This window comes from Sander lucioperca, chromosome 8, assembly GCF_008315115.2.
Source record: "Sander lucioperca isolate FBNREF2018 chromosome 8, SLUC_FBN_1.2, whole genome shotgun sequence".
NCBI classification, from domain to species: domain Eukaryota; kingdom Metazoa; phylum Chordata; class Actinopteri; order Perciformes; family Percidae; genus Sander; species Sander lucioperca.
The window spans coordinates 12,589,416-12,613,892 of NC_050180.1; the positions used below are offsets into that span (position 1 = coordinate 12,589,416).

General features: G+C 40.6%; 2 protein-coding genes across 3 annotated transcripts in view; one reads left to right on the forward strand and one right to left on the reverse strand.

Moving 5' to 3' along the window:
- LOC116037774 (general transcription factor IIF subunit 2-like) overlaps positions 1-24,477 on the forward strand; it is a 65,117-nt gene that overhangs the window by 3,894 nt on the left and 36,746 nt on the right. The window lies entirely within an intron of this gene.
- Positions 21,682-23,667, reverse strand: kctd4 (potassium channel tetramerization domain containing 4). Its single transcript, XM_031281778.2, has one exon. It carries the CDS (start codon positions 23,401-23,403, stop codon positions 22,627-22,629), a length of 777 nt encoding a protein of 258 aa, XP_031137638.1. The 5' UTR covers positions 23,404-23,667; the 3' UTR covers positions 21,682-22,626.

Genomic DNA, 24,477 nt, shown 5'->3' on the forward strand with positions numbered 1-24,477 from the left:
AGTTTAGAATGCTAACACAAAGAAAGTGGAAGGTGAGGGACATCTGACCGAAAACAAGGGACATCCGGCGGAACCTCCGGCAGCACCGGAACTATCCCGTAAATGAAATATTGTTGATTTAGACTAGAGTTTAAGTAAATTTTGTTAAATATAGAAAATAGTAGTCTTATGTTAATTTACCTGATTGAGTTGTTGTTAAAGCAGCCATATTATGCTCATTTTCAGGTTCATAATTGTATTTTAAGGTTGTACCAGAATTGGTTTACATAGTTTAATTTTCTAAAAACACCATATTTTTGTTGTACTGCAGTGCTCTCTCTCACTGCTGCAGCTCCTCTTTTCAGCTGGTCTCTGTTTTAGCTACAGAGTGAGACCTCTTTTCTTCTTCTTCTTCTTCTTCTGTACTATCTTTGATTGCACTGCACATGCGCAGTAGCTCAGATGTAGATCATGTCAGCTAGCTAGCTCCATAGACAGTAAAAGAAAGGCTGTTTCTACAACTTCGGTCAGTTACAAGGCAGGATTAGCTGGGAGACTTCTAAATGAGAGCGCACATATAAGTAGTTCTTTTGTAGATTACGGTGAACTTGTGTGTGTTGTAGCAGTGCTTTGCTATTGAGAACGAGGTAGCATGCTAGCATTAGCATTAGCGTTAGCATGCTAACGCTACGAGCTAATGGTTGCGGTTAGCCTGCTCGTTTCGGCTTGTGACGTCACAAGCCGTGCCGATTCTGAACAGCTCACCCAGAGACTGAAGGCAGGACACATTCAGAAACCGTATCTCACTCTAAACAGCATGGATGGATTTTTTTCAAAGTTTGTATGTGTGTGGAAGCACCAGAGACACAACATAACACCCCAAATCCCAGAAAAAGTGTTTTTTTCATAATATGGGCACTTTAAATCATGCTGAAACAAGCAAGCAAAAGTCCTGGAGCTGTTCCGTTGACAGCTCATAGAGAAAACCAAAGCTCAGGGACTTTACTCAGAATAGTGGCACATGACACATTACAGATTTAACTGTCCTTAGTTTGTCTACGTTTTTATGTTTTCTTGCTTTGATGCTTTGAAAAAAAGCTGCTGTTGATAGATTCGACATTGGTTGCACTGTAAATTGTGTTGCTTCTGATTAATGGAAAATGTTTGCTGCCAGCCATGATGTGTCATACATATACATGAGCTAGAGGGATTTGCAGGGATTTGCATCAGAGTTTAAAAATAACTGTATGGTTGGGTGTCTGAGCGTGTGACCTGATAAATTACAATAGTTTAGGGTGTTACTATTAATGTGATGCTTCTATTTGATCACTTTCATGTGTCTTTTTTAATTGCCTTTGAAAAGGAATAAAATAAAACAAAAAAGTTCCCATAATTCAGTGAAAACTTAATTTAGTGAGACGGTAAATAAATAGCAGGGTGCAGGCTGTTTAAATCAGTAAAATGTCAAAAGCAGTTCTGTACCTCCCAGGGTGCCAGTGCTCAGTCACAATTAAATGACTGCTTCTCATAGTATTTTTCAAGCGCTGCCACAGGTGCATGTAGTTGGGTGTTGTTAGCATAAAAACAAAAAGCATGTTTTAAACATATAGTCATAGCCAAAGTAGACTGGGTAAACCCAGCCCGATCTGCTGGCAATTTGATTTTGCCCTGCAGCTCAGGCTGGAAACCTGTACGTTTATCTATCCTGCTTCAGTCACATATTTGCGGGAACCAATCACAAACTGGCTTATCCACCTGGCGCGCTATTGGTGGGTTTAACACGATGACGATAGCGAAGCGAAGGCAAGCAGCTTTTTGTTTACATTCAACATGGCGGCCACCGAAGCGCAGCAACCCGTTGATGCCGCTGTCACTGTTGTTTTAATACGGAGCTCCCCTGGTCCCACTTTGTAAAAAAAATTAATTATAACTATCTCGTGGCCTCAAGATAGTATCTCGTGGCCTCGAGATAGTAACTCGTGGCCTCGAGATACGTATCTCAAGATAGTATCTCGTGGCCTCAAGATAGTAACTCGTGGCCTCGAGATACGTATCTCGTGGCCTCAAGATAAGTGTATATAAAAGGAGAATGCACAATGGAGCAGCTTTTATTTATGTTATTGTGGCGGGTCCCCCGCGGCCGTCTCCCGTCGCGTAAGGCGCCCTTTCCCCGTTATGTTTCTCCAAACCCAACCTCCGCCATCCCGTTATTGTGGCGGGTCCCCCGCGGCCGTCTCCTGGCGCGTAAGGCGCCCTTTCCCCGTTATGTTTCTCCAAACCCAACCTCCGCCATCCCGTTATTGTGGTGCGTCTCCAGCGGGCCGCCTTGCGGCCGCCTCCCAACTTACAGAGCATCATTTTCGGCTGTTTCCCAGCCATCTCCCGGCGTCCTTTCCCCGAGAAAATAACGTGACATTTACACGAACTGCCGTGAGACTGCATATCCATAGTCCTTTATAATTCTTCTTCATATTTTATAGCCTATATTTATACTTTTTACATGTATATACTTGTTTATTTACCAACTTCTATTATTATTTATATTCCTTTTAAATGTCTTGATGCACTCTCTGCTTTGGGGAGAAAAGCTGCTCCATTGTGCATTCTCCTTTTATATACACTTATCTTGAGGCCACGAGTTACTATCTTGAGGCCACGAGTTACTATCTTGAGGCCACGAGATAGCTATCTTGAGGCCACGAGTTACTATCTTGAGGCCACGAGTTACTATCTTGAGGCCACGAGTTACTATCTTGAGGCCACGAGATAGCTATCTTGAGGCCACGAGATAGCTATCTTGAGGCCACGAGTTACTATCTTGAGGCCACGAGATAGTTATAATTAATTTTTTTTGACAAAGTGGGACCAGGGGGGCTCCGTATTTTAAAGATTTCAAAGGCAAGTTTTCTCTGAAACGGAACAGAAACTTGCCCTGGAACAATTCCTACAAAACAAGTATGTGTTTGCCTTACTACCGACCGGCTTCTTTGTTTTTTTTTGTTTTTTTTTCTACCGGCCTCGCTCTGCAAAGTACATCACCCGGATCGTTGGTCTGATTGGTTGAAGGACTATCCAATTGCGTAGAGAGTCATTTGAACTATGTCCGTTGATCATGCCTCTTGTGCAGTAGAAAATACAGAGCAGACTCCTCAGACTAATGTTCAATCTTAAAAGATTGAGCTTGGTCTGGTGATAGCTAGACTATAGCCAAAGTAGTTTGAAGCACAAATATTTACTAGATGGCAATTTACCAAAACTCCAAAATGGAAATTGTGAAACTAAATGGAGCAGTGTATAGTTCTCTAGTGCAGTATGGAGTAAAAAAAAAAAAAGACGTGTGTGTGTGACTGGACTTTATATATAAACCAGCAAAAACATGACATGTAAAAAAACAGGAAAGTTTCTTTGTGATCTATATAGAGTGGTCAAATATTCTCATCTTTTACTAAAGAACACTGTAAAAATGTACTGCATTAGGGGGGAGCCGCAGTAGTTTTAACCCTTCAGCAGAATCATAGGTTTGTTGATGAAGTGGGACTGTATTGCAGAGAACGCAGAGTAGTTCATAAAGGTAAAAATGTAAACATAATTGACAGATTAGTGGAAAAACAATAGTGGTTAAATAGACAAATCTAATGTTTACAGTTCACATGAGATATGGTATGATTTGTCTGTAGTGACACAATCAATAAATCAATCATTTTTTATTTGTGACATGAAATGGTATGAGGTATAATTCCAGGAAAATGTAATCCCATCAGCTCCTTCAACTAGTGCATGATTCATGAAGCAGAATGTGGCCGTCATATCAACACACAGAAAAAGAGTCACGCGGTTGAATGATATCGGCACTCCAAGATCCAGCCAAGTCTCGGCAAAAGGACACCACAGCTCCCGACATCCTGCTGGAAACCGTTGCAGGCAAGGAGGATGCCCATTTACCGTCTGACACCTTCACACTGGCTAAAAGGATGCCCAGCAGAGACGTTGCAGTCGGTGTATAATTCCTTCACGCTTGCCTCGGTGCCCCTCTGATGTAGGAATGTTCAGAGTTCTTTATGATCTCTCAAGGGGAAATTTGATTTGCAGTCGGAGGTACAAAAAACAACAACACAGTAAACAAGGCATAAAACATTTTAGCAGCACACAACCAACAGATTGATTAAGAAGAATTTCATTTTTGCTCTAGAGAGCCTATATCTCCACCCAGAGGGAAGAGGAATAAATCCCTCCAAGAGTGGGTGGTCAGAGCTTGACAAGATTGACCGTGTCTTCTGCAAAACTTGTCTGTCAAAGATCTTTGTTAGAGATGGATGCAGAGATGGTCTTGGTTGTCCACATAGTCGGGATCGTAGCCATACGTCGCAGCTGTTGCCACCGTAATGCCTATAGATGGCTATAGATTGCCTTAACCAAGTGCGGTCATGTGTTTAAATTAGGGCTGTCAAACGATTAATTTTTTTTAATAGCGATTAATCGCTGAATTTCTATAGTTAATCGCAATTAGTCGCATATTTTATCACATGATTAAAATTCTATTCTAACAGTTTTTTTAAGTACATATTAACAATGGAAAGCAATTCTTACCAGTGTATCTTGACTGGGAATCAAATGAATATAAAGAAAGTTACTTTATGAACTTTACTTTAAGATTTGTATTTGTTAAAGAAAAATGAAAAAATGAAAAGAAAAATGTGTGAATCTGTCATTACTGCACAATTCCTCCAAGTACCTAACTAAAAAACAAAAAATCCCTATCCTTACCAGAGTCAATATAGTGTTTAGCAACTCTTAAATAATTTTGATTACTCACTGACGTCCAGTGATCACCGGTTAATGAGACAGCGTTTGCAGCACCTTACAGCAGTTCCAGTTGGGCTGCTTTCTCCGTGTCATACAGGCTGTGTGTACGTGAAAACTACTGTCCCCCTCGACGGCAACGAGACGGGTCAGAACATGCCAACCGTAGTACGTCTTTAAGACCCGAGTCATCTACGATGCTGACAGGTCTGCAGTTAGTTGCCACCCGTTTCGCAAGAGCTGTAGTGATTTTTTTTTTTTTTTTGGGATTTGGTTTCATCCACAGGTCAGCAAGTAGCACACTCAAAATAGTGCTTTGCCTGAGTGGGTAGCATGCTAGTGGGTAGCATCAACCAGAGTCACGTTAATTAGCTCGTAGGTGGTAGCTCAAGCTTGACGTGCTTCGGTGATATTTTAATTCGGCTTTACACAATGTGCATGGCTTTCGACTTTTCTACGAGCCGTCCGGGAGTTTTAGAAAATAAAAAGCGCCATTCAGAACTGTGTTGCTGCTGTCTTTCTCCATCATGCCTGCAGCCTGCAGCAGGAGGAAGAATGGCAGCTTGATGATAAGTAACAGTGCGGCAAAGGGTCAAAATAGTAGCCTGTTAGGCACAATGAAGGCAATGAAGCCGAGTGAAGTGTAAAATAAATGAATAAATGCCGGCATGCGATTAAAAAAGAAATTAACGCATTATGCTCGGCCCTTAATCGCATCGCGATTAACGCGTTAATGCTGACAGCCCTAGTTTAAGTGAATTTCCATGTCTGCAGTTAAAGTGCTCATATTATGCTTTTTGGCTTTTTCCCTTTCCTTTATTGTGTTATATATCTTTTTTGTGCACGTTATAGGTTTACAAAGTGAAAAAGCCCAAAGTCCACCCCAAAGGGACTTACCATCTCCAACAGAAAACACTGTTCACAAACTGCTCCAAACAGCTCTATTGTAGTCCAGCCTTTACTTCCACGACGAACGCGCGTCACTTTGTAACACGTTGTAATGCTCACCTAGCTGCTAGCATGGCACGCCCTCATGCTCTGCTTCTGACTGGCTAGTAGTCCTTACCTAGCTACTGTGCATGTGCGACTCCCAACAAAGACAAAATAGAAGTGATGCCTCACTCTGTAGCTAAAACAGAGAGCTCAACACACAGGGTGAAAAGAGGAGCTGCAGCAATGTGCAGTACAACAAAAATATGGTGTTTTTTGAAAATTAAACTATGTAAACCTATTCTGATATAACCTCTAAATACAATTATAAACCTGAAAATGAGCATAATATGAGCACTTTAATGTTGATTGGAGACATTTTGTTGTTTAAGTGGCCAAGTGCATCTGTGACTACCGATCTTTGCATCTACAGTCCATCTTTTACAATAATCATTGTTTTCAGTTTTTGTTCTCTGTTATGTAATCAGGGTCTTGTCCAGGTTGCATGTTACCAGGCGTCGAAGAAGACCGCAAAGCCAACCCACTGTGTCAATAGGTTTGAGTTCAGTCCATTCATGCTCTGAACATATACTGTGGGTGTAGTGTACATAAAAACAAAGAGAGAGAAAAATAACAAAAGGTGTGCCTTCTGCAGCCCTTGGTGGTGAACATGCTGTACTCGCGCTGTTGTTTATTTGGTTGTCATGACTTTGCGAGTGATTGACATCCTGTCACTGTTCCAGTTGGTCATCCTCAAAGAGGAGAGAGAGTGGACGGCCATTCATTTGAGTTTATTAGAGCGGACAGCTCTGCAGAGTTGTGTAACTGCGACTTCATGACATTTCATAATATTTTGAAGCATTTTGCACAACAGGCTGTAGGACAAGAAATATATATAACGAAAACACTGCTATCCGCTGTTTGGAAATTATATATTCAGTGTCTATACTGGTTGTCTAGTGTCTATACTGTGTCTGTACTGGTTTCAGTGTCTATACTGGTTTGATACAGCCAGGGGTCTTAGTTGCATGTTATACCCTCTTTCCCTTCTTATGGTTCCTGTCCATCTCAATTGTGCCAGTAAGGGCTAAATACCAACCCTCATTGATATAAATGGGGTGGACTAAATAATAAAAACACATGCAGTTCAACAGCACCACAAACCGCAGCCTCTAAAATGAACATAACTTACATTAAGGTATGATTTATTGCTGGATTGTTGTATTAGACTGCATTAGTTTGAGCTAGCTGTACCTAATAAACTGGCAACTAAGTGTATAACCACAGCCCAGATGAAAGGAAAATTGAATTTTTCTGTTATTGCCATTACAACAGATGGTTTCTCATCAGCTACATCTGTCATTATCAGTAAACTGTGTGACATGCACATTGAAACGGCACTTTCTCTTCATCAGGGTGCATCCTACAACCACAAAGTTTATTCTATCACCGCCCTCGTGCACTTAAATTCACCCACACTTGCATCTGCATTAATACCTCCTACATGTGATAATGGATTTATCTCTCTTGGATGTTTGTCTTTTTCAGCAACACTAATAGACCTACAAATGCTTTGGGTTTCAGTCAAGATGTCAGAGAGAATCAGCAGTATAATTTTTTGTGTGGAAACATGGCATTCAGGGGGCGTTAAAAAAAAGCTCTTGGTTTTTTCTTAAAGGTGTCAGTGCTCAACATGGCTGGCTTGACTGTGAAAGTGCACTGGAAACAAGAAGTAGGATAATGTCCTCCTGAGATGTGGTGGTGTGTAGTCTCTATTTACCTGACCGACGCTCTGCTCCGCCCCCATTGCCCACATGAATGTGTACTGTATGACACCGGCCTCCCACTCACTCCCACAGTCTCGCTCTCTTCAAACACACACATACACACACGCAGCAGTAGCAGCAGATTTCCGGCCCCACTCTCACACTTTTTGCCTCACACCTCCTCACATTTTACAGATTCTTGACACCTCGGACAGAGCAAGTCTTTAAAAAAAAAAAAAAAAAGTGAGAATCTAGTCAAATATATTATCAGCTATATGCATCCAATAATTTACCTTTTGCTCATAACATTTTATGTAATCACTCGAAATCACCAAATATGATTCAAAGCATATATCCTATATTCCAAATATTATTTCTCCTTTTAACTATATAACCTTTACTGTGCTCCTTGTAACACATTTAATATTAAATCAAGTGTGTGTGTGTGTGTACTGTAGGCAGAGCTGCAGGTCATTCAGGAAGCCCTGGATGTGTAAAAGTGTAATTTCATTGAAGACAATGCATTGGAGATGGCACAACTAACTTTATGGATAAAAGCGTATGGTGTTTCTGGGAAAACCAATCTAAATAGTTTTTTATTTGTGTTATTTACAGTGTTTATTTTTGTTTCCCCTGATTGCCAAGACTTGGCAGAACAATTTTCAATTGCCAAAAGTCGTGTTCATTATTGTTCTATGTGTGATTTTAATACATTTCTCCGAGATTTAATTTCCATTGTCTTTACAAACAATTACATAACAATTTATACATTCATCTTTGTTATGACTATAAAGACATGAATGATTCATGTGACATCCCTGCAGCATACATGTCCTGATAGGCCAGGTTGTCCTGAAAAAAAGAAATGTCTGTAATTTGATTGTGCATTACAAGGTTGAGGTTATACAAGCATTATTACACAAGGAGATCAGGCGATCCAAAGATTGGAAAAAATGGCTTACCACTCCCACTGCCATCTCTTGGTCACAAAACAACGGACATACAAGTGTGCTTGTTAGATACCTAAGACTTCACAGAATCACCTCAAGTGGCAAATGTTTTTTTTTTTGTTTTTTTTTCCCGCAACTCTTTTTATTTTAATTTCACAATACATGACGTACAGCAGAGAAATGTTTGCAAATGCAAATATTTTTCACAAATTCCAGCAAACTTTTTACAACTTGTTTATTTACGTTATTTGAAAAAAAGGACAATCATAAAATACATTCTACTTAAATATTATTGTAGCTGAACTTGTGCTGAATACAAAAAAAAGTCATTGTCATCAAATTGACAACAGTATCAGAGCATGCTAAAATCATCAGTGGGCCTAAAATACCCTGAGACCCCGTAGGGTTAAATTGTTTCCATGCCAAACAAGGCACAAGCATGTACTCTTACTTAACCCCCCAGAACGGGCTCAGCCAGCTCTAGCCATGTCCATTTGTTTTATGTCTGTCCATGTCCATTTAAAATGTGTAATCTAGCCAGCCATGCAGATTGTAATCCCTATTATACAAACATTTCAGACTCTGTATAATCCATTCCTCCACCTCTGTTATACAAGTATTCAATGAGCCAACAATATAGAGGGGTTGCTAATGGTGACCACTGATGATTGATACATATGCGAATGGTGTCTGACATGGCTTTTGTACTGTAAGGCTGCTAGCTAAATGTTCCTCCATTATTTCCTTCCCTCGTTCTGCTTTGTTCCGGCAAGATCCAGGTATTGATTAAGAGGTTGCTAAGCAACAGGCGTAGTTGCCACAGAAGCGTGCAGGGGAGAACAGAAAGCCAGATAATGTTCTGCTCTGTTACTGTATGGTTTTCCTTCAGCTGTCTCTGTGAGGCTTTTCACTAAAGTTTTGGAATCCTTGAGTCCTTTTGAAATAACTTAAACCCACACCTACAGAGTGTTTGCATTCATTTAGTCAATCTGTAAACTATAGACTCCAGGAGTTACTTAGTGTTGTAACTTTGACTACCTATTTTGACACTTTTGTTTTAAATACAAACATTAATTTTAAATTTTCATTAAATTTACAATGTCATACTCTTAGCTATGTTAAATGTCAGACACTTAGTTAACCTGCTTCATCAGGACTGTGTGTTTGTGTTTGATCAAATTTGACTGACAGCACTGGCAACACAAGCAAACAACCCCATGTCATCAGATTTTGGTTGACATGTTGCTAAACTTCGATTGGTTCACGGAAAGAGGCCCCTGCCTAATTAAGCGTGTTACACCTTCGGATTAGCTGATGTCAGGCACTGCCAACATGGCGATTACCAGAGCCACCGAGAGCCGACCACTTTTGAGCTTCATTTTGGCTCTTCAGAAACCTATGGTTGACGTCACGGAGACTACAGTATGTCCATATTTCATACAGACTATAGAAATAACCCAAACTATTCTAACTTTGGCAGAACAATTTTTTTTCATGTTGGACCTCATCTCTAAGAGATTATTTGAGAAAAAAGGTTTTCAGAGCCTTTTACAGATTATGCAGATTATGCCAGCATTCTAAATAATTTTACTCTCAGATTCTGTCAACTTCAGTGCTATGTTTTCTCCTTCCAGGCAGCGCTGCCTGGAAGGCACTAGGATTAGGTTATTGTTAGGGTTAGGGTTAGGTGCCTTGATGTCAACGGTTGCAGCGCTGCCTTGAAGTCGACTACACAATGGTTAGGGTTAAGGTTAGGATTAGGTGCCTTGATGTCAACGGTTGCAGCGCTGCCTGGAAGGAGACGTTGGGGGCTTAAAACACCATCAAGCGTCTTTTCCATAGCAACTACTAAGCCATCTGCCATGCCGAACTGATTGAAAAACCAGGATTTCTTAGAAATAAAGTTTAAACTGATGGTCCATGTAGTATTGTTATACTATCTGGCAGACTCCTGTGTCTCTGTGTTGGTAATATCAGTAAGATAGTTTCTATCCACCTATTTTTATGCACAATTTCAATTTTCACATATAAAACAATTACAAATATTGTAAAAAAGTTCTTATGCTTGACTGAGGTGGAAAAGCTTGTGTATCGATAAAAACAAAATGTGACGAAGTGCAACGGAAACAGACTTGGTGAATTAACCATGATGTATTTTTGTGTAGTTTGTTTCCAAGGGATAAATTGCTGTTGTCCTGCTATGTTATTTGAAATTCCTGTTGTGTAGTAGCATCATGCCCCAAACCGTTGGAACTGCTCAGGCTGTTGGATGCTGTGCAGACTGTCGTAGGTGTTTTATTGAAGGAGCGTTGCTGGCTTAGCTTTGTAGGTTCATTCCAAAAGTGTGGCTCATGAATCGCTGAGGGTTTAAAGAGGAATGTCTCTTGACTGGATACCTCTTAAAAAGCATGACTTTGTAGTCAGACGACAATAACAACACATGCTTGCAGGACTATTTTGACTTCATTCACAATGATTTTGGCAGGCCCACAGTATGAATTGTTGGCACTCATCAGCTTTTAGCAGCTCCTTGTGCAGTACTGGAAGTTGTGCACTAATAGCTATATGGTTGGGCTGTTTCCAAGAGTGACGTCATGGAGCAGTTTTGCTGTTTTGTTAGAGTTAAAGCTGTGTTCTGCCAACGTTAATCCAATGGGAGGCTATAAAAGTTCCTGCTGTCGGAGAGCTCAAGCCTTTTGGGCAGACTGACTGTTAGAGCTGTTTGAAGCTGTCAGCTCTCTCCTGTTGCACTGCTCTCTGCTCTTTCATAGCACCACCAGAATGTACATGGAAAAAATGCCATTCTCGAAATATGAAATGTGAGTATCAAAGCTATTGTTTGACATGAATTTCTAGCCCTGCTGACATTTGTTTTGCAGCGTTTATTTTTCCCTTGAAATTCACTTGAGCTCCCCTCTTCTTATATTTATACAGTTCCACACATTGGAACAAGTTTCACACTGGCAGCAACACATGAGAGTACAAGAATACATAGTTCCTTATCAACACATCAGTTTTAAATGCTCTGATGTATTTATCCATTGTACAGATTCTTATGTCTGTATTGTCAAACACAAATAACTATGTTGAATTAAAATACATACGTAATACCTGTTTAATTGCTCACAAGTTTAGAAGAAATAGTTCCAGTACAGCTTCCTCTCCATAAATACAGTTGCCCGTCTATTAGGTCCACTTAGCTAAATGTAGTCTAATATAACAGTGCTGCAGTAAATCCTGCCTTCATGAAGATTATAATTGAAACAGTTTTGACAGAGGAATTGTATTATGAAGTCGGAGAATTTGTCATAGGTATTACATAGGTATTACTTCTACTACCAATTAAAACCACAGTCTTTTACAATCTGGCACTGTAAAACTCCACTGGTGCATTTAAGTGTAAAGCATCTTGTTCGAAGGAACCTCGATAATAGGGGATACATGTTTACACTACATGAAGAAAATAGTCACGTCGCTTAGAATCCCTGAATAGGAAATATGGATTTTCCGAGAGAGCTTGATTGTCTATTTAAATTGAGCAGGCAGATGGCTTGTCGCCGTTCTCTGGGCATAAACCCATCTTTCAATATGTAACAAATGTGCTGTATTTTACCAGAACACAGTCTAAATTTGTGGATTCAAATTTGTTGTTTGCACCCCACAGGTTCCTCAATAAATGCAGATCTCACATTTGCTGTTCCCTGTAGTCACAATGTAGCAGAGGGCTGAATCACTGTGACTCAAGGCCTGCTATTCTTCTCAGAGATGAATGTTTGTTGTTGTCCAAGGTGAAAATAGGAGAGTGAGAGCCAGTTATTGTTTCTCTAAAGAAACGTCATCTGCGTTCTCATTTCTGTTTTGCTTCTTGAAATAAAGGTTTGTCCAACCCCTGCTGTGCTCCCACACAAGAGACACGTGGCACCCAGAATATGACAGGGGCTCAAATGTGATGCAGTAGATAAAACATGAGCCTCTGTAAGTAGGTTGTTAACTGAAAGGTTGACTGAAAAGGTTTTAGTAGAGCACATTGCAAGAAGATGTGAGGGAAGTAACCTCTTTAAATCATCTGTTCTTTGAAGTTGCAGATGGTGCCTCTATCAGGTTATGCCATGTCAGTTAAAGTTATTTTAATCATTTTTAAGTGTTTGAAGTCCTTTTAGACTTAAAACAAGGCAAGAAGAGCAAATACAGCCATAGACCATGGTCAAATGCTGTGATTTTACATTTTCCTCATAATTTCATCTGAATCTCTGATTCACTTGTAATTTCATAAGGCACTTGTATTACAGCTCACATTTAAGCAATCCGTCTTTTTGTATCAGAGAAAGTTGGACAGCTTGTTCTGTGTTTTTATTTTCCTGCCATCGCTATGTTATTTTAAATGAGAAACCCAATTTACTCTAATCCCATTTCTGTATTTAACATCCAGGCTTGCACCAGTGGGTTTCAGAGATCGATTATGGCGCTTTCCCACTGCTAGTACCAGCTCGGCTCGGCTTGACTCGACCCGGCCGCAGTGCCCTGTCCTCCATTTTCCATTGCGGATTTAGTACCGCCTCATGCATGAGGCGAGCGTGGCTGGTCGTCATAGCGACGCTGCAGGAAACAGCCGTGACCTAACGCGACGTACAGAACGTCGAAGGTGTGTTGTTTTTGGCTGTTGCCACATGCAGAAGACAAATTTTGTTTCCAAAGAAGCTGGAGGCAGCAAAAAGAACACCGCTGACTAAACTATTTAAAAAATGGCGGGTTTGTTCAGGACACCCGTCTGTCGCTAGCAATGATGACGCAGTGATTAGTGACGATTCTCTCCGACCAATCGGTAGTCTGCAGGTTTTCACGTCACCTTTTGGTATCGCCTCAGCTCGCTTGGAACCTCGACGGAGGTCATACTAAAAAAAAGTACCTGTTAGCTAGTACCAGGTACTTTTTTTCATGATGGAAAAACAAAAAAGGCGAGTCGAGCAGGTACCATGTAATGGAAAGAGTCAAGTGCAGTCATGCACACTGGCACATTAATAAAAAGAATCCCATTAACCTGAACCTGAACATTATTGTTGGACCAGCGCAAGAGCAGGCCGCACATTGGCTCTTTATTAAAAATGTAATAATAGCCAGTCAGTGTTGTCCACATCTGATATGATGGTGGTTGTCCCACGCAGGTCACATAGTCCATATGGTTGTATTACTTTTGTGTGAGATGTATGAGCAAGAAAATCGTTTTGTGTTGTGTGGGAGGATTTTACTCAACAGTAATAAAACTTGCTTCACTCACTAAAAAAAGCTGCTCACCCACCATTAGTCTGGCTGTGGAGAGTTGCTGCTTTGCATTGTCTAAATGAGGCCTGAGCTGAATATATCGTGCTCAGATTGTTGTGCCCCAGCACTCCCAAATAAAGCACCAGTGTCTTCAAGGAAAAAGAAAAAACTGTAATGCTGAAAAAAATATTAAAAACAAAATGTTATTTACAGTAGAAACAGGCACCATGTGAGCACAGCATATACAAAATAAATTGACACACAACCAAGAAACGGCCTCAAGACTACAGTAACTAATAACCTTCCTTAGTTACTATATTGTATTAAAAAAAACACATTTGTGTAAGAATTTCTCCCATCTAGCGGTAAAATTGAATATGACAACCAACTGAATATTACTTTCTTGCCCCTCCCATCCCGAGCGCGTTATAACTCCTACGGTGGCCGTATTATTCCAAGAAGTACATCTTCGTCCGTGAGTGTTCCTTCCAGTGTAATAATAGTTTTAAATTATTTTGGTACCATTTTATTGCTAACATCAGCTATCAGGTTCCCAAACATATGCAAGCTAATGTTGGTAAAGTATCAGTGCTATCGTTATTCTGTACAATGTACGAGATTAATAGTGTAAGGCAATGTTTACAGCGTAGGAGAGAACAATGGAGGTTTGTGTTTTTATTATATTTCTCTGAGCAGTATGAACAATGTCAATGAAACCCAAATTAGCTCTTAGAGAGAAGACACACCAGCCCGATAATCGGGCGTCGGGCCGATTATTGATTTTAATGAATCAATTCACACAGATGCACATACTGTAACGCACACACCGTCACATGGACACACACCTGTCTGTTGCAGACTCTGATGTCTTTTACGTCAAAGTTAGTTGATTGCCACTTTTGCACATACAGTAGGAAGGTGGAGGGCAGGTTGGCTCTGACTGTCTCTCTCTGCCTCTGCTGAGATCCTCTTCACCTCTATCTGAGGCCTGTACTACGAATCAAGATCGATCAACATGCCCTGGATGGATTTCAGTTACCCGGCTTCACCTAACCTAACAGCTGCGGTCCCGCATAAGCTGTGTCACGACGGTGGTTAACAACTAGTTCAATCAACCCAGGGTTTCCCAATCCAGCAACGCGCACGTTCACATAAAAGAGGCGGTGTTTGCACAGCATGACCAATTGCAAACATCTACCAGAGCCGCATATTTTACATAAGAAGAGCAAACTATAATTCTACATAAATATGAAGGACACAGACATGGTTTTACAGGCAAAACACAATACAGTCGCTGCTTCCTAAAACAGGAAGGAAAGCTGGCAAAAAATAGCCGACGCTGTAGATGCGTAAATCACAACGCTTATCAATATCACTTCGGTTTTTGGTGTTTTTTGCCCCCAACGTCTCCTCCCAGGCAGCGCGGCAATGGTTATGTTTAGGGTTAAGGTTAGGGTTAGCTGCCTGGAAGGCGCCGTTGGAGGCAAAAAACACCATCGAGCTATCACTTCCCCATCAGTCAGGCACAAGATCTGACCATAATTACACTTGTGTTTAAACAGTTTACACTTGTGCATAAACTGTCGTTGCTTTAGCCTATTATTTCACTTGCTACCCTGGCAGTGGGAAGCGATCGTGAGAGCAAATAAAAAATATAAAAACATAATTCAAACCGATGCGCGCATTGGCAACACACAGCAAGTAACCGACAAATAGCCTTATACAGAATAAACTCCTCTGAAAATCTATAGGCTATCTTTCATAAAAAATACCCATCAGGGAATCTTAACGGGGTTGTCGGTCTCTAAATGTTTTAACTTTTATGAGCGCACCTCTCTCCGCGCACCGAGCTCCACCGGATCTTCTAAGAACGGTGACGCCGTTATCAATCGAGTATTGATTGGTCAGTAGGCGGTGCTTTTACACCGGTTGATCTCTAATCTCCAACATAACCTGCTCCCAAGCAGGGGTCCGTTTCAGAAAGCAGGTTTAGTGAAAACTCTGAGTTTGTTAACCCTGAGATGAGGGAAACTGGGTTTTCTGTTTCAGAAAGGGAGGTCAACCTGAGAGAGAGGGGTAACTCCAGCCCGTTTCAGAAAGAGAGGTAACTTAACCTCATTCAGTTACTATGGTAACTGAGCCTGTGAACCTAACCTGGTCGGGAGCAGGTTTTCTTCAAGAAACCTTGAGTTTCTCTCAGTCTCCTCCCTCTGACACAGCGCTCTTTCATTACCTCATTCATTCATTCAGTCTGTATCAGGCGCATTTTAGCGCAATTTGTTATCTATATTATCTGCATGAATAAAAAAACGTATTGGTTTATCTTAGGCAGATTATGAAACGTTTTTTTCTCAAACATTGCATGTCCTTTTGTCGATGATCCCGTTGATGAAAAAGGTGTATTACTTCACAGAGAGTTTACGTCTGGAGATGATATGAGTCCCGACTAGATGTATTTTCATTTCCAGATAACCGATTTGAGAGGTATTTTCTTCAGTCGATTAGATATGTAGAGACCTTATCCGTCCTCATATCACTAACATCCACCATCGTGGACATGCTTTTACATCCCAGCAGATTCTTTGTGTCACATTATTTTTTTTTGCAAACAGCAGTTTTCTTTACAACATTGGTGAAGCGGATCATATTAGTAAAGCCACTGTATGCAGAGCTGTCAGAAAAGTGTGCCTCGCTCTGAAACGTTTTTTTTTTTTTTAAATGTTTTTGTAGTGTTCCCTGGACACAAACCAGTGAGAGCCATTAAAAAAAATTAAATGATTATAAATTATATTTCTGTTAATGATCATGGTGCTGCAGGCTCAGAATGGGATTAGTTACTTTTTTTCCCGCAGGATTGCACCTAAATGAAATAGGTGTAATACCATTCCAGTTTTCACCAGTAATATTATAGGTTACGTGTGATTAAATATGAAATGAATACACAGTCAATGCTTACGCATTGACTCGAGCAGCAATTTTATCCCCACACCAATTCTCTCTCTTTTACAGCAGCCGCTGTGTTGCTTTTTTAACGAAATACATGTTCAAACTCACTGTATGTGCGCATGAGTATTTCCGCCGACCAGTTTGTTTGTGGTTCTTACCATGGTGAATCGTAGTATCATGACTCCATTCATGCTGCCTTTTTATTGTGGTGGTGCACGCGCTTAGCTCGGAGTCAATCTACTCCGAGTTGATTGAACCAACTCAAATCAGCTGTTCTGGAACCGAAAACTCAGTTTCCCATCTCAGGGTAAATCAACTCAGAGTTCAGGGTTAGACTCAGAGTTTGTTAAACCTCCTTCCTGAAACGGACCCCAGGTTAGGTGTTCAGCACAAGTTACCATGGCGATTTAACCCGGTAACAAGTGATCCACCGTCGTGATACACAAAACCCTGGGTTGAACCTGAAGTTACCTTGGTAACGCCAAATCTTGCTTCGTAGTACATGCCTCTGATCTGCCTTTTTTACCACTTCTGTTGTCTTTTTTTTTTTTTTATTGTTTTATCTTTAGAGATCTTTATTTATCGTAGAGCTCAAATGAATTAAATGAATCTGCAACTATTTTGATCACTGATTGATCGTTTAATATTTCATGCCAAAAATTGCAGAGTTTCACCTTCTCAATGGCGAGGATTTGCTGCATTTCTTTGTCTTATGGGAAAACTGGGCGTTGGACTGACAAAACAAGGAATGTTAAGAAATTGTGATATAATTTTCCATTAACATTTTATGGACCAAATTATAGATCAATTGAAAAACATAATTGGCAGATTATTAGATAGCATTTTAATTGTAGACTTTGTCAACATTATACTGGTAGTTGGATTTATTGTTATGTTGTAAGTTGTTTTAAGAATATGCTATGATCAAGTGTACATTTAAAATGGCCTTTTTTCTGTCCAATTTCAAGATACAGATTAAAGATTACTTGTTTGTAGAAAAATCCTGAAACAAGGGTAACTGCACTTGGAACAAGCTGATTTATCTCACTTCACTGGCAGAATGGTTTCTGTTATTTTCTTTAGGGATGAATCTGAGCCCAAATGATCTTTTAAAAATTGTAAATGCTGTTTCATAGGCTTTCATACCTTGAGGAAAAAGTATAGTTCTTGGGGGAAATGTTTTTTGAACGTTTGGTATGAAAGAGCTCAGATTTAAATTGTCAGCTTCAATCTAAAAATACCTAAATACATTATTGCATGAAAAAGAATTCTCTATACTCACTGTTCCGTTGTGCCCACCCCTGCCTCATCTCTTTTTGTGTGACTCAATAATGGTTGCTGCTGCCTCTTTTGTCTGAGCTGAGAGTAGAAGTAGAAGAGGTCTGACCTCCCCCTCCTCCTAATCTTCACCCTCTCTCTCTCCTCCTCCTCCTCTGCCATTGGCTCTCTTTCTGGAGTTTAAAGATAAAAATCTTAGCTATGTTAGTCATTTTCTGGCCGAGCGGCACCACACGACTTAAGGCATCGCTATAAGGAGGGGTGTGTGTATGTGTGTATGTTAGAGAGAGAGAAAAAGAGCAGCCTGTAAACATATGATGTAGGAGTTCAGTTTGCCTGGCAACAGGTGAAAAGACTAAGATGAGACTGTTGATAGTATGGTTTGAGCTTTTCTCACTGCTGTTAACACCTCTGTCCTCTTTCTACCACCTGCACATCCTGCATGCCTTATCATCCCAAGCTCCCCTTTTGATGAGGTGTGGATCACTTTGACCCCGCGACTAATAAGTAAAACAGTAACCGTCATAAAAAATTCATGAAGCCGATCTTCAATTAAAAAAAGGTTTGATGTTGAAAGTGAAGTGCTAGGTGTGACATTTGAACAGCACAGATTCACTGGGTTTATCTCCTCTTCAATATGTTTACATTTACTTTGACGAACACCGTGTTATGTGTGCGTTGTATGTTTGTTTTCTGTGTTTGTGAGGAGTGGGCTGAGGAAGAGGTTCGCCTGATGTCAGAGGTTGTTGTGGGTGTATGAGTCATACCGGGGGTGGTGGCGGCTGGTGTGACGGTTTGACGACATCGCCTGCTGGAACAGATGGTTTCAGTCACCATGGGGGGGGAAAGCACAGTTAGAAGTACAGTGAGAGATGCTGGTCATTTAAAGGTGGCTGATTGTCGGTATGTTGATAGAGGTGTTCAAGGCAACTCCGCGTAGTTACAGTTCCAACAGGCAGTAAGGGGCAATTTAATTTGTTTTACAAAGGCTGTTCCACTCTAGAAAGAATAAACTCTGGTGGAGATAAATGCTTTTCAATGTTTGGAGTCAGGGTGCAAAATAAAAAAAAAAAAATGGCTAGTGAATGTTAAAATTTTGCCAGGCACTCAATAGATAATCATTGTTTTTTGGGCTGGTGAGTGAAGCAAAGCTACCAGCCACTTGCATATTTTACCAGCGTTTGGCTGCTAGTTGTTATTCAATTTAAACATTTCCTCTGAAGTTGCATAAATTGATCTTGACGTATCACTGCTTCATGTTGTTTGGACATAAAGCAGGTAAGACTTGTTTTGCATTTCCTTTGGCACAGGCAACATCGGCCTCTGCCAAATCAGCTTTTTGTCCTAAAACGCAGCCATTAGACACTAGAATTAGCTTTTTTTCCGACCTAGTATAATCAACCTGTTGACTTATGAAGTGTGGTTTTTATTTATAAATAATATAAATGTATTATTCAGTTTTCAATCCTCTTGTCAATCATTTCACATCATAGCGGTGGAAAAATACAGAGAAAATCAACGTTGTTCCCATTTTGTTCATATGAACTAGTTCATTGAGGTTATCATAAGCTCAGAGCATTCCTGTATCACCTTAAAAAGGGAGACTCATTGTGAGGAAAAACAAATCAGGAGAGGGGAATAATCACATTGTTCCACTAAGTCAACTAATATGCAGAAGGCAATAACTGGTTATCACGTTTGACAACTATATTACTGAAGTTGTAATAGTAAATATTTTCACTGCACAGTACTTGGAGAAATAGTATATTACTACTAACGTTGACGATTACACGCAGAGTGCATAGAGATAAAAAGAGGTTCTCCCTGAGGGAAAAGGGCAGGATTTATCTCACAGACAGGCCTACTTTTAAATTACCAAATATCTTTACTGGAACTGGGAGGGTTTGAAGGGGCTCCCCAAAGGCTTCTGCACATGGAGTTACAGCACTGTGGCGGCAGCGAGCCTGTAAAACTTACTGTCGGTCATTACAGCAGGTGGTGTGAAGGTGATAGCATAGCTGAGCATGTTTTAATTAAATTGTTAACTTACAATGTGTGACACATTATATGATGACATTGTGAGTTTTCCTTTTTTTCACATCAATAATGACGGAGTACATTTCTACATCACTGCAGCTAGGTAAAACCAGCTGCTGGGGCTCAATACATTTTTTTAGCTGATGTGAAGTTGGTCATTAACATGTAGAAGCAGTGACTATTGTATTCATGTTTTTCCAAGTTGTAGTCATCAGTAGAAATAATATGTAACTTCAGGACAGGATCAGCCCCAGTAATAGTCATTAGGGGTGGGGGAAAAAATTGATACAGCATAGTATCACAATATTTTCCGTGGCAATACTGTATCGATACACAGACGCCAAGTATTGATCTTTTATTATATATGTGTTGGTCAGTTTGTCTGCTTGACAATCCCATTTTGCAGCAATAAAAGAGAAATGTATCTTTTTAGATAAAACAGATGTTGACAAAGTTTCCTTTTGGGGACATCATTTGAAATTGGGAAATATTTGAAGTTAGAAAAAAGGTAATAAATTGCAATATATCGCAGAATATTGCAATATGTTTAAAATCGCAATAATATCGTATCGTGACATAAGTATCGTGATGATATCGTATCGTAAGGCCTCTGGTGATTCCCACCCCTAATAGTCATGGGATCAGACAAAATGAAGGGACATTTTCACTTGTCACTATTTGATCCTCCTTTAATTTATATATCAGCTAGGTGTTTTTTAAACATTATATACCAATTGTATGTCTCATAAACCACAGGGTACACAGGGGAAGTGTGTTGCATCTACCAAAATATTTTAATAATGCACTCTACATGAAGCAGCTATACATACAAAAATACTCAATTTATTTCAATTCCTTTTCAATTCCTCAATTGAAATTGATATACTGTATAAAAGCCACCAGAAATGTCACTCTGTCTACTTTCCACTGAATGTGAACATTTTAAAGTATTTTATATAGTGTTGCTAATTAGATTCTTATAAGCAAACGACATGATGACGATGATGATAATTTTTGGTGAAGTCATAATCATGCTAAAATTGATAGAATGGATTATTTCTGTAAAAGGCTGTCAATTTCTATAGGTTTATGTAGTTAACAAATTCTCTAGGCATTAAGCTATTAAATCCACTTTCCAACTGAATTGTCTAAAGTGGGACTTGTTCTGATGTCATGCAGGGAGCAGAAACCAAGGAACATTACATCCTCCACTGACAACTAATGTGTGTAATAACAAAGAACATGCTGCATATAGTGTTATTTTGTCCCTGTTTTTGCACACCTTGTAGATTGTTCCAGGCATGAAAATCAGTGTTTAACACATGCAGAGTGTAAAAGGAGTAATTGTATGTAAAGAAAATGTTGCCTGTGAGCCAGTTTGGTGCGTCTCTCCAAATGTATTCTTGTTTTTATCAGAAGATTCTGGAAACTTTACACAAATAATGCTCCCGCCTGCCTCAGAGGTTAAAAATTACAGTCTACATTCTAGAGTTTATGTGGGTCAGGATTTAATGGTTATCAGTGAACATTTTATGCTAATGGATGCAAGCAAAATAGCCATGATCCCAGTACATAAGACTAAGTTTAGACCGGCTGTCTGATGTTGTTATAAAATTGATGCAAAGTAACTTTTTTAACCCCTAATTTTATTAAGAGCAGCATTATTCAGGCTTCTTACACCAAGTAATGAATCAGGTAAACAGACTTTTGCAGATACACTGCCGAACACATTCCAATAGTTTCAGTGTCACTTTTATTTGTAAAATATTCACAATGAAAAGTAATAGGCATTGTTGTGGCACTGACTTCACAGAGGCTCACAGCACTAACAAACACACCGTTTATTTAGTGCACATGCATCATGCTAGATTCAAAGCCCTTACAATATTAACGGTTCTTTGCACTTAAACTCAACTTGTCCACATGATTGGAGGAACAGTTTGTGTTGCTTCAGTCTGATTTTGGATGTGAAGTTTGTTAGTAAATCCAAAAACAACCTCAATGCACTGTGGTTTCCCCTCCAGGCTCCAGAGAGGCTAATAAACTAAACACAAGCTATTAAACTAACTAAACACAGCACACACAGTAAATAGCAACACACACATACACACAGCCACAGACTGTAGTAAAAGATGAATGGCACAACGGTGCACATCACAGCTTTTGCAGCTGTTGACAAAGCAGCAGAAGCAGTTCTTGTGCAGAGACAAATCCACTGATAAAGCTGTCGATGTTCAGACTCTGTTTGATTCCTTGCTCTTCTCTATGGAAATATTCATTGGCTTGTCTTCCATATTACAGTATAGAGTTGTACTTTTTGTATGATAGCCAATGCAATTTAAATATCATAACTGCTAAGTTGATCTGGATTATTATGAATTCCATAAATACTAGCTTACAAAGCAGTGTAAAGGTTGAATCACTCACTGTTACCCCAAACCTATCAACTCCTGTGTTTAAAAACCAGCATTGTGCTGTAAAGATATAAAACACTGTCCTGTGAGACATTCCAAACCCACCTCTTCTTCTCCCATCCAATGACACATTACAGCTCAGCACGTGTTAACAAGATCTTAAAGCCAGTACCTTATGTTAGCGGGGTGGATATAAAATCAGGCACTACTCTTTTACCTATCTGCCTCCCCTTCTCCTCCCCTCTCTTTTTTCTATTTCCATTCATCCTACTTGACAAAGTGCAGGGCCTCAGCCGCTACCACAGAGCCTTTGCTGCTGTCAAGGCTGGTGACCAGCTTGAAGCCTGATTTCAGCGCTAGCATCACTGTCTCTAGTTTCAGACAGTCAAGTGTGCACAAGAATGTGCTGTCCTCCTTCAGCACGAGCCGCGATCCAGGCTCCGACTTGATGAAGTGTCGAAACTGGATCACGTTGGACGACACCACAAATTCTTCCGGAAAGCCATCCAGGCGACTCTTGGAGATCTGCACCAGTCGCCCTTTGACCTTGTCGATGAAGGCGGAGTCACTGCAGTACACCTTGAGACCCTGCGACCTCTCATGGCTATCCGTCATCTCCAAAAAGGCGGCCTCCCGCTGGGCCGTCCTCTGACTTTCCCACTCGACCACGGCTTCCACCAGTTCACTCAGATGGTAAAAATCAGCCTCCCGTCGCAGGAGCCCTACTTCCCGGAAGTCGTCAGGCAGCTGGAGCTCTCCGGTTCGGAGGTAATTGAGCACATGGCGAAAAACTGGACCATCTCTATCAATGAATGGGTTGCCCATGGAATCGGTGTGCTGAACCGGCTTCTTACCGTTGGCCAGCTCTTCCAGATAGGAACCCTGGTGTTTGGCAAGGGTGGTCCGGTGGGCAGTGTACAGGAACCCCCCTACATTGATGGTGATGGTGCCTGAAGAGGGCTTCTTAAAGCTCTTGCTGGGCTGCAGCAGGTCAGGGTTGATGTGCCTCAGTTCACTTTCCATCCTTCTGAGGTTCCATTCCATTCTCTAGTCACCCTCTCCAGCCTCGACCCAGCTGCCTTAGAGCTGGTGTATCTGCAGTACAAATCAAGTCTGTTTTTTTCTTCTCTTTTGGATCTGGCTGTTTGAGTTTTTGCTGCTGCTGAGAAAATGAAAAGGTGTTGTCAGCTGTCGTATAGTGAGAGTGAATGTTTTTGAGAGTGTGTGATGGTGGATGGGTGAGTGCTGTCTGGCAGGAGAGCTACAGTGAACTGGGAGCTGAAAACAGACTGTTTCTCTGTGCTGCTCGATGTCCCTCCTCTCCCTCTCTCTGCCTCTTCAGGAGTGGGTGGGCAGACAGCGTCACATTCAGGGAGGAGAGAGTGGAAATATAAGACCAAACAGAAGGGTACGGACTCTGGAGCGCTTGCGTTCTTGCTTGCGCTCTTTCCCTAATTATCTTTGATAAAAAGATTACACACACACATGCACCAGATTTTGGAGGGGGGGAGGGGGGGTGTTGCTTCCATAATTGTTGTGGTGTGAAACTGTCTCAGCTTGTGTGAGTCTGAATATCAAACTCCCTTTGCAGCCAAATCCATCTGTTTACCACACAGTGTTACATGTGAACTGTAATCTGTTTGAAAAGGAGTTTAATTTGGGGCTTTATTGCCATGTTTTTTCTCATCTCTGGTTATGACAGGGAAAAGTAGACTGCTAGCTTTATATAAATGAAAGCAACGGGATGCTTTTAAATATGCATATCCTGTTTTCTTTCTTGAAAAATGTGTGTGTGTGTGTGTGTGTGTGTGTGTGTGTGTGTGTGTGTGTGTGTGTGTGTGTGTGTGTGTGTGTGTCTTGTGTGCGCGCTGACTTTCCTGTGGAGGAAATGGACCAATTACAGTCGGTGGTGGTCTGGTCATGATGGACAGGATTTGAATTGGCTAATGCTTTGGCCTCATTGACTGTACAAATAAATGGACGGTTCAGTGATGTCATCCACTGGTTTGTGAACTACTGTTTTGAAGCCTTGAGTGTGGAAATGTGGCCATCTTGATTTTTTTTAATTAAGTAAAAAGTAGGGTCATTTTCTCATAGACTTCTATGAGCCGACTTGTT

What these genes read in the sequence shown, in the direction of transcription:
- kctd4 (XM_031281778.2), bottom strand. Translation starts at nt 23,403, where the DNA reads ATGGAATGGAACCTCAGAAGGATGGAAAGTGAACTGAGGCACATCAAC.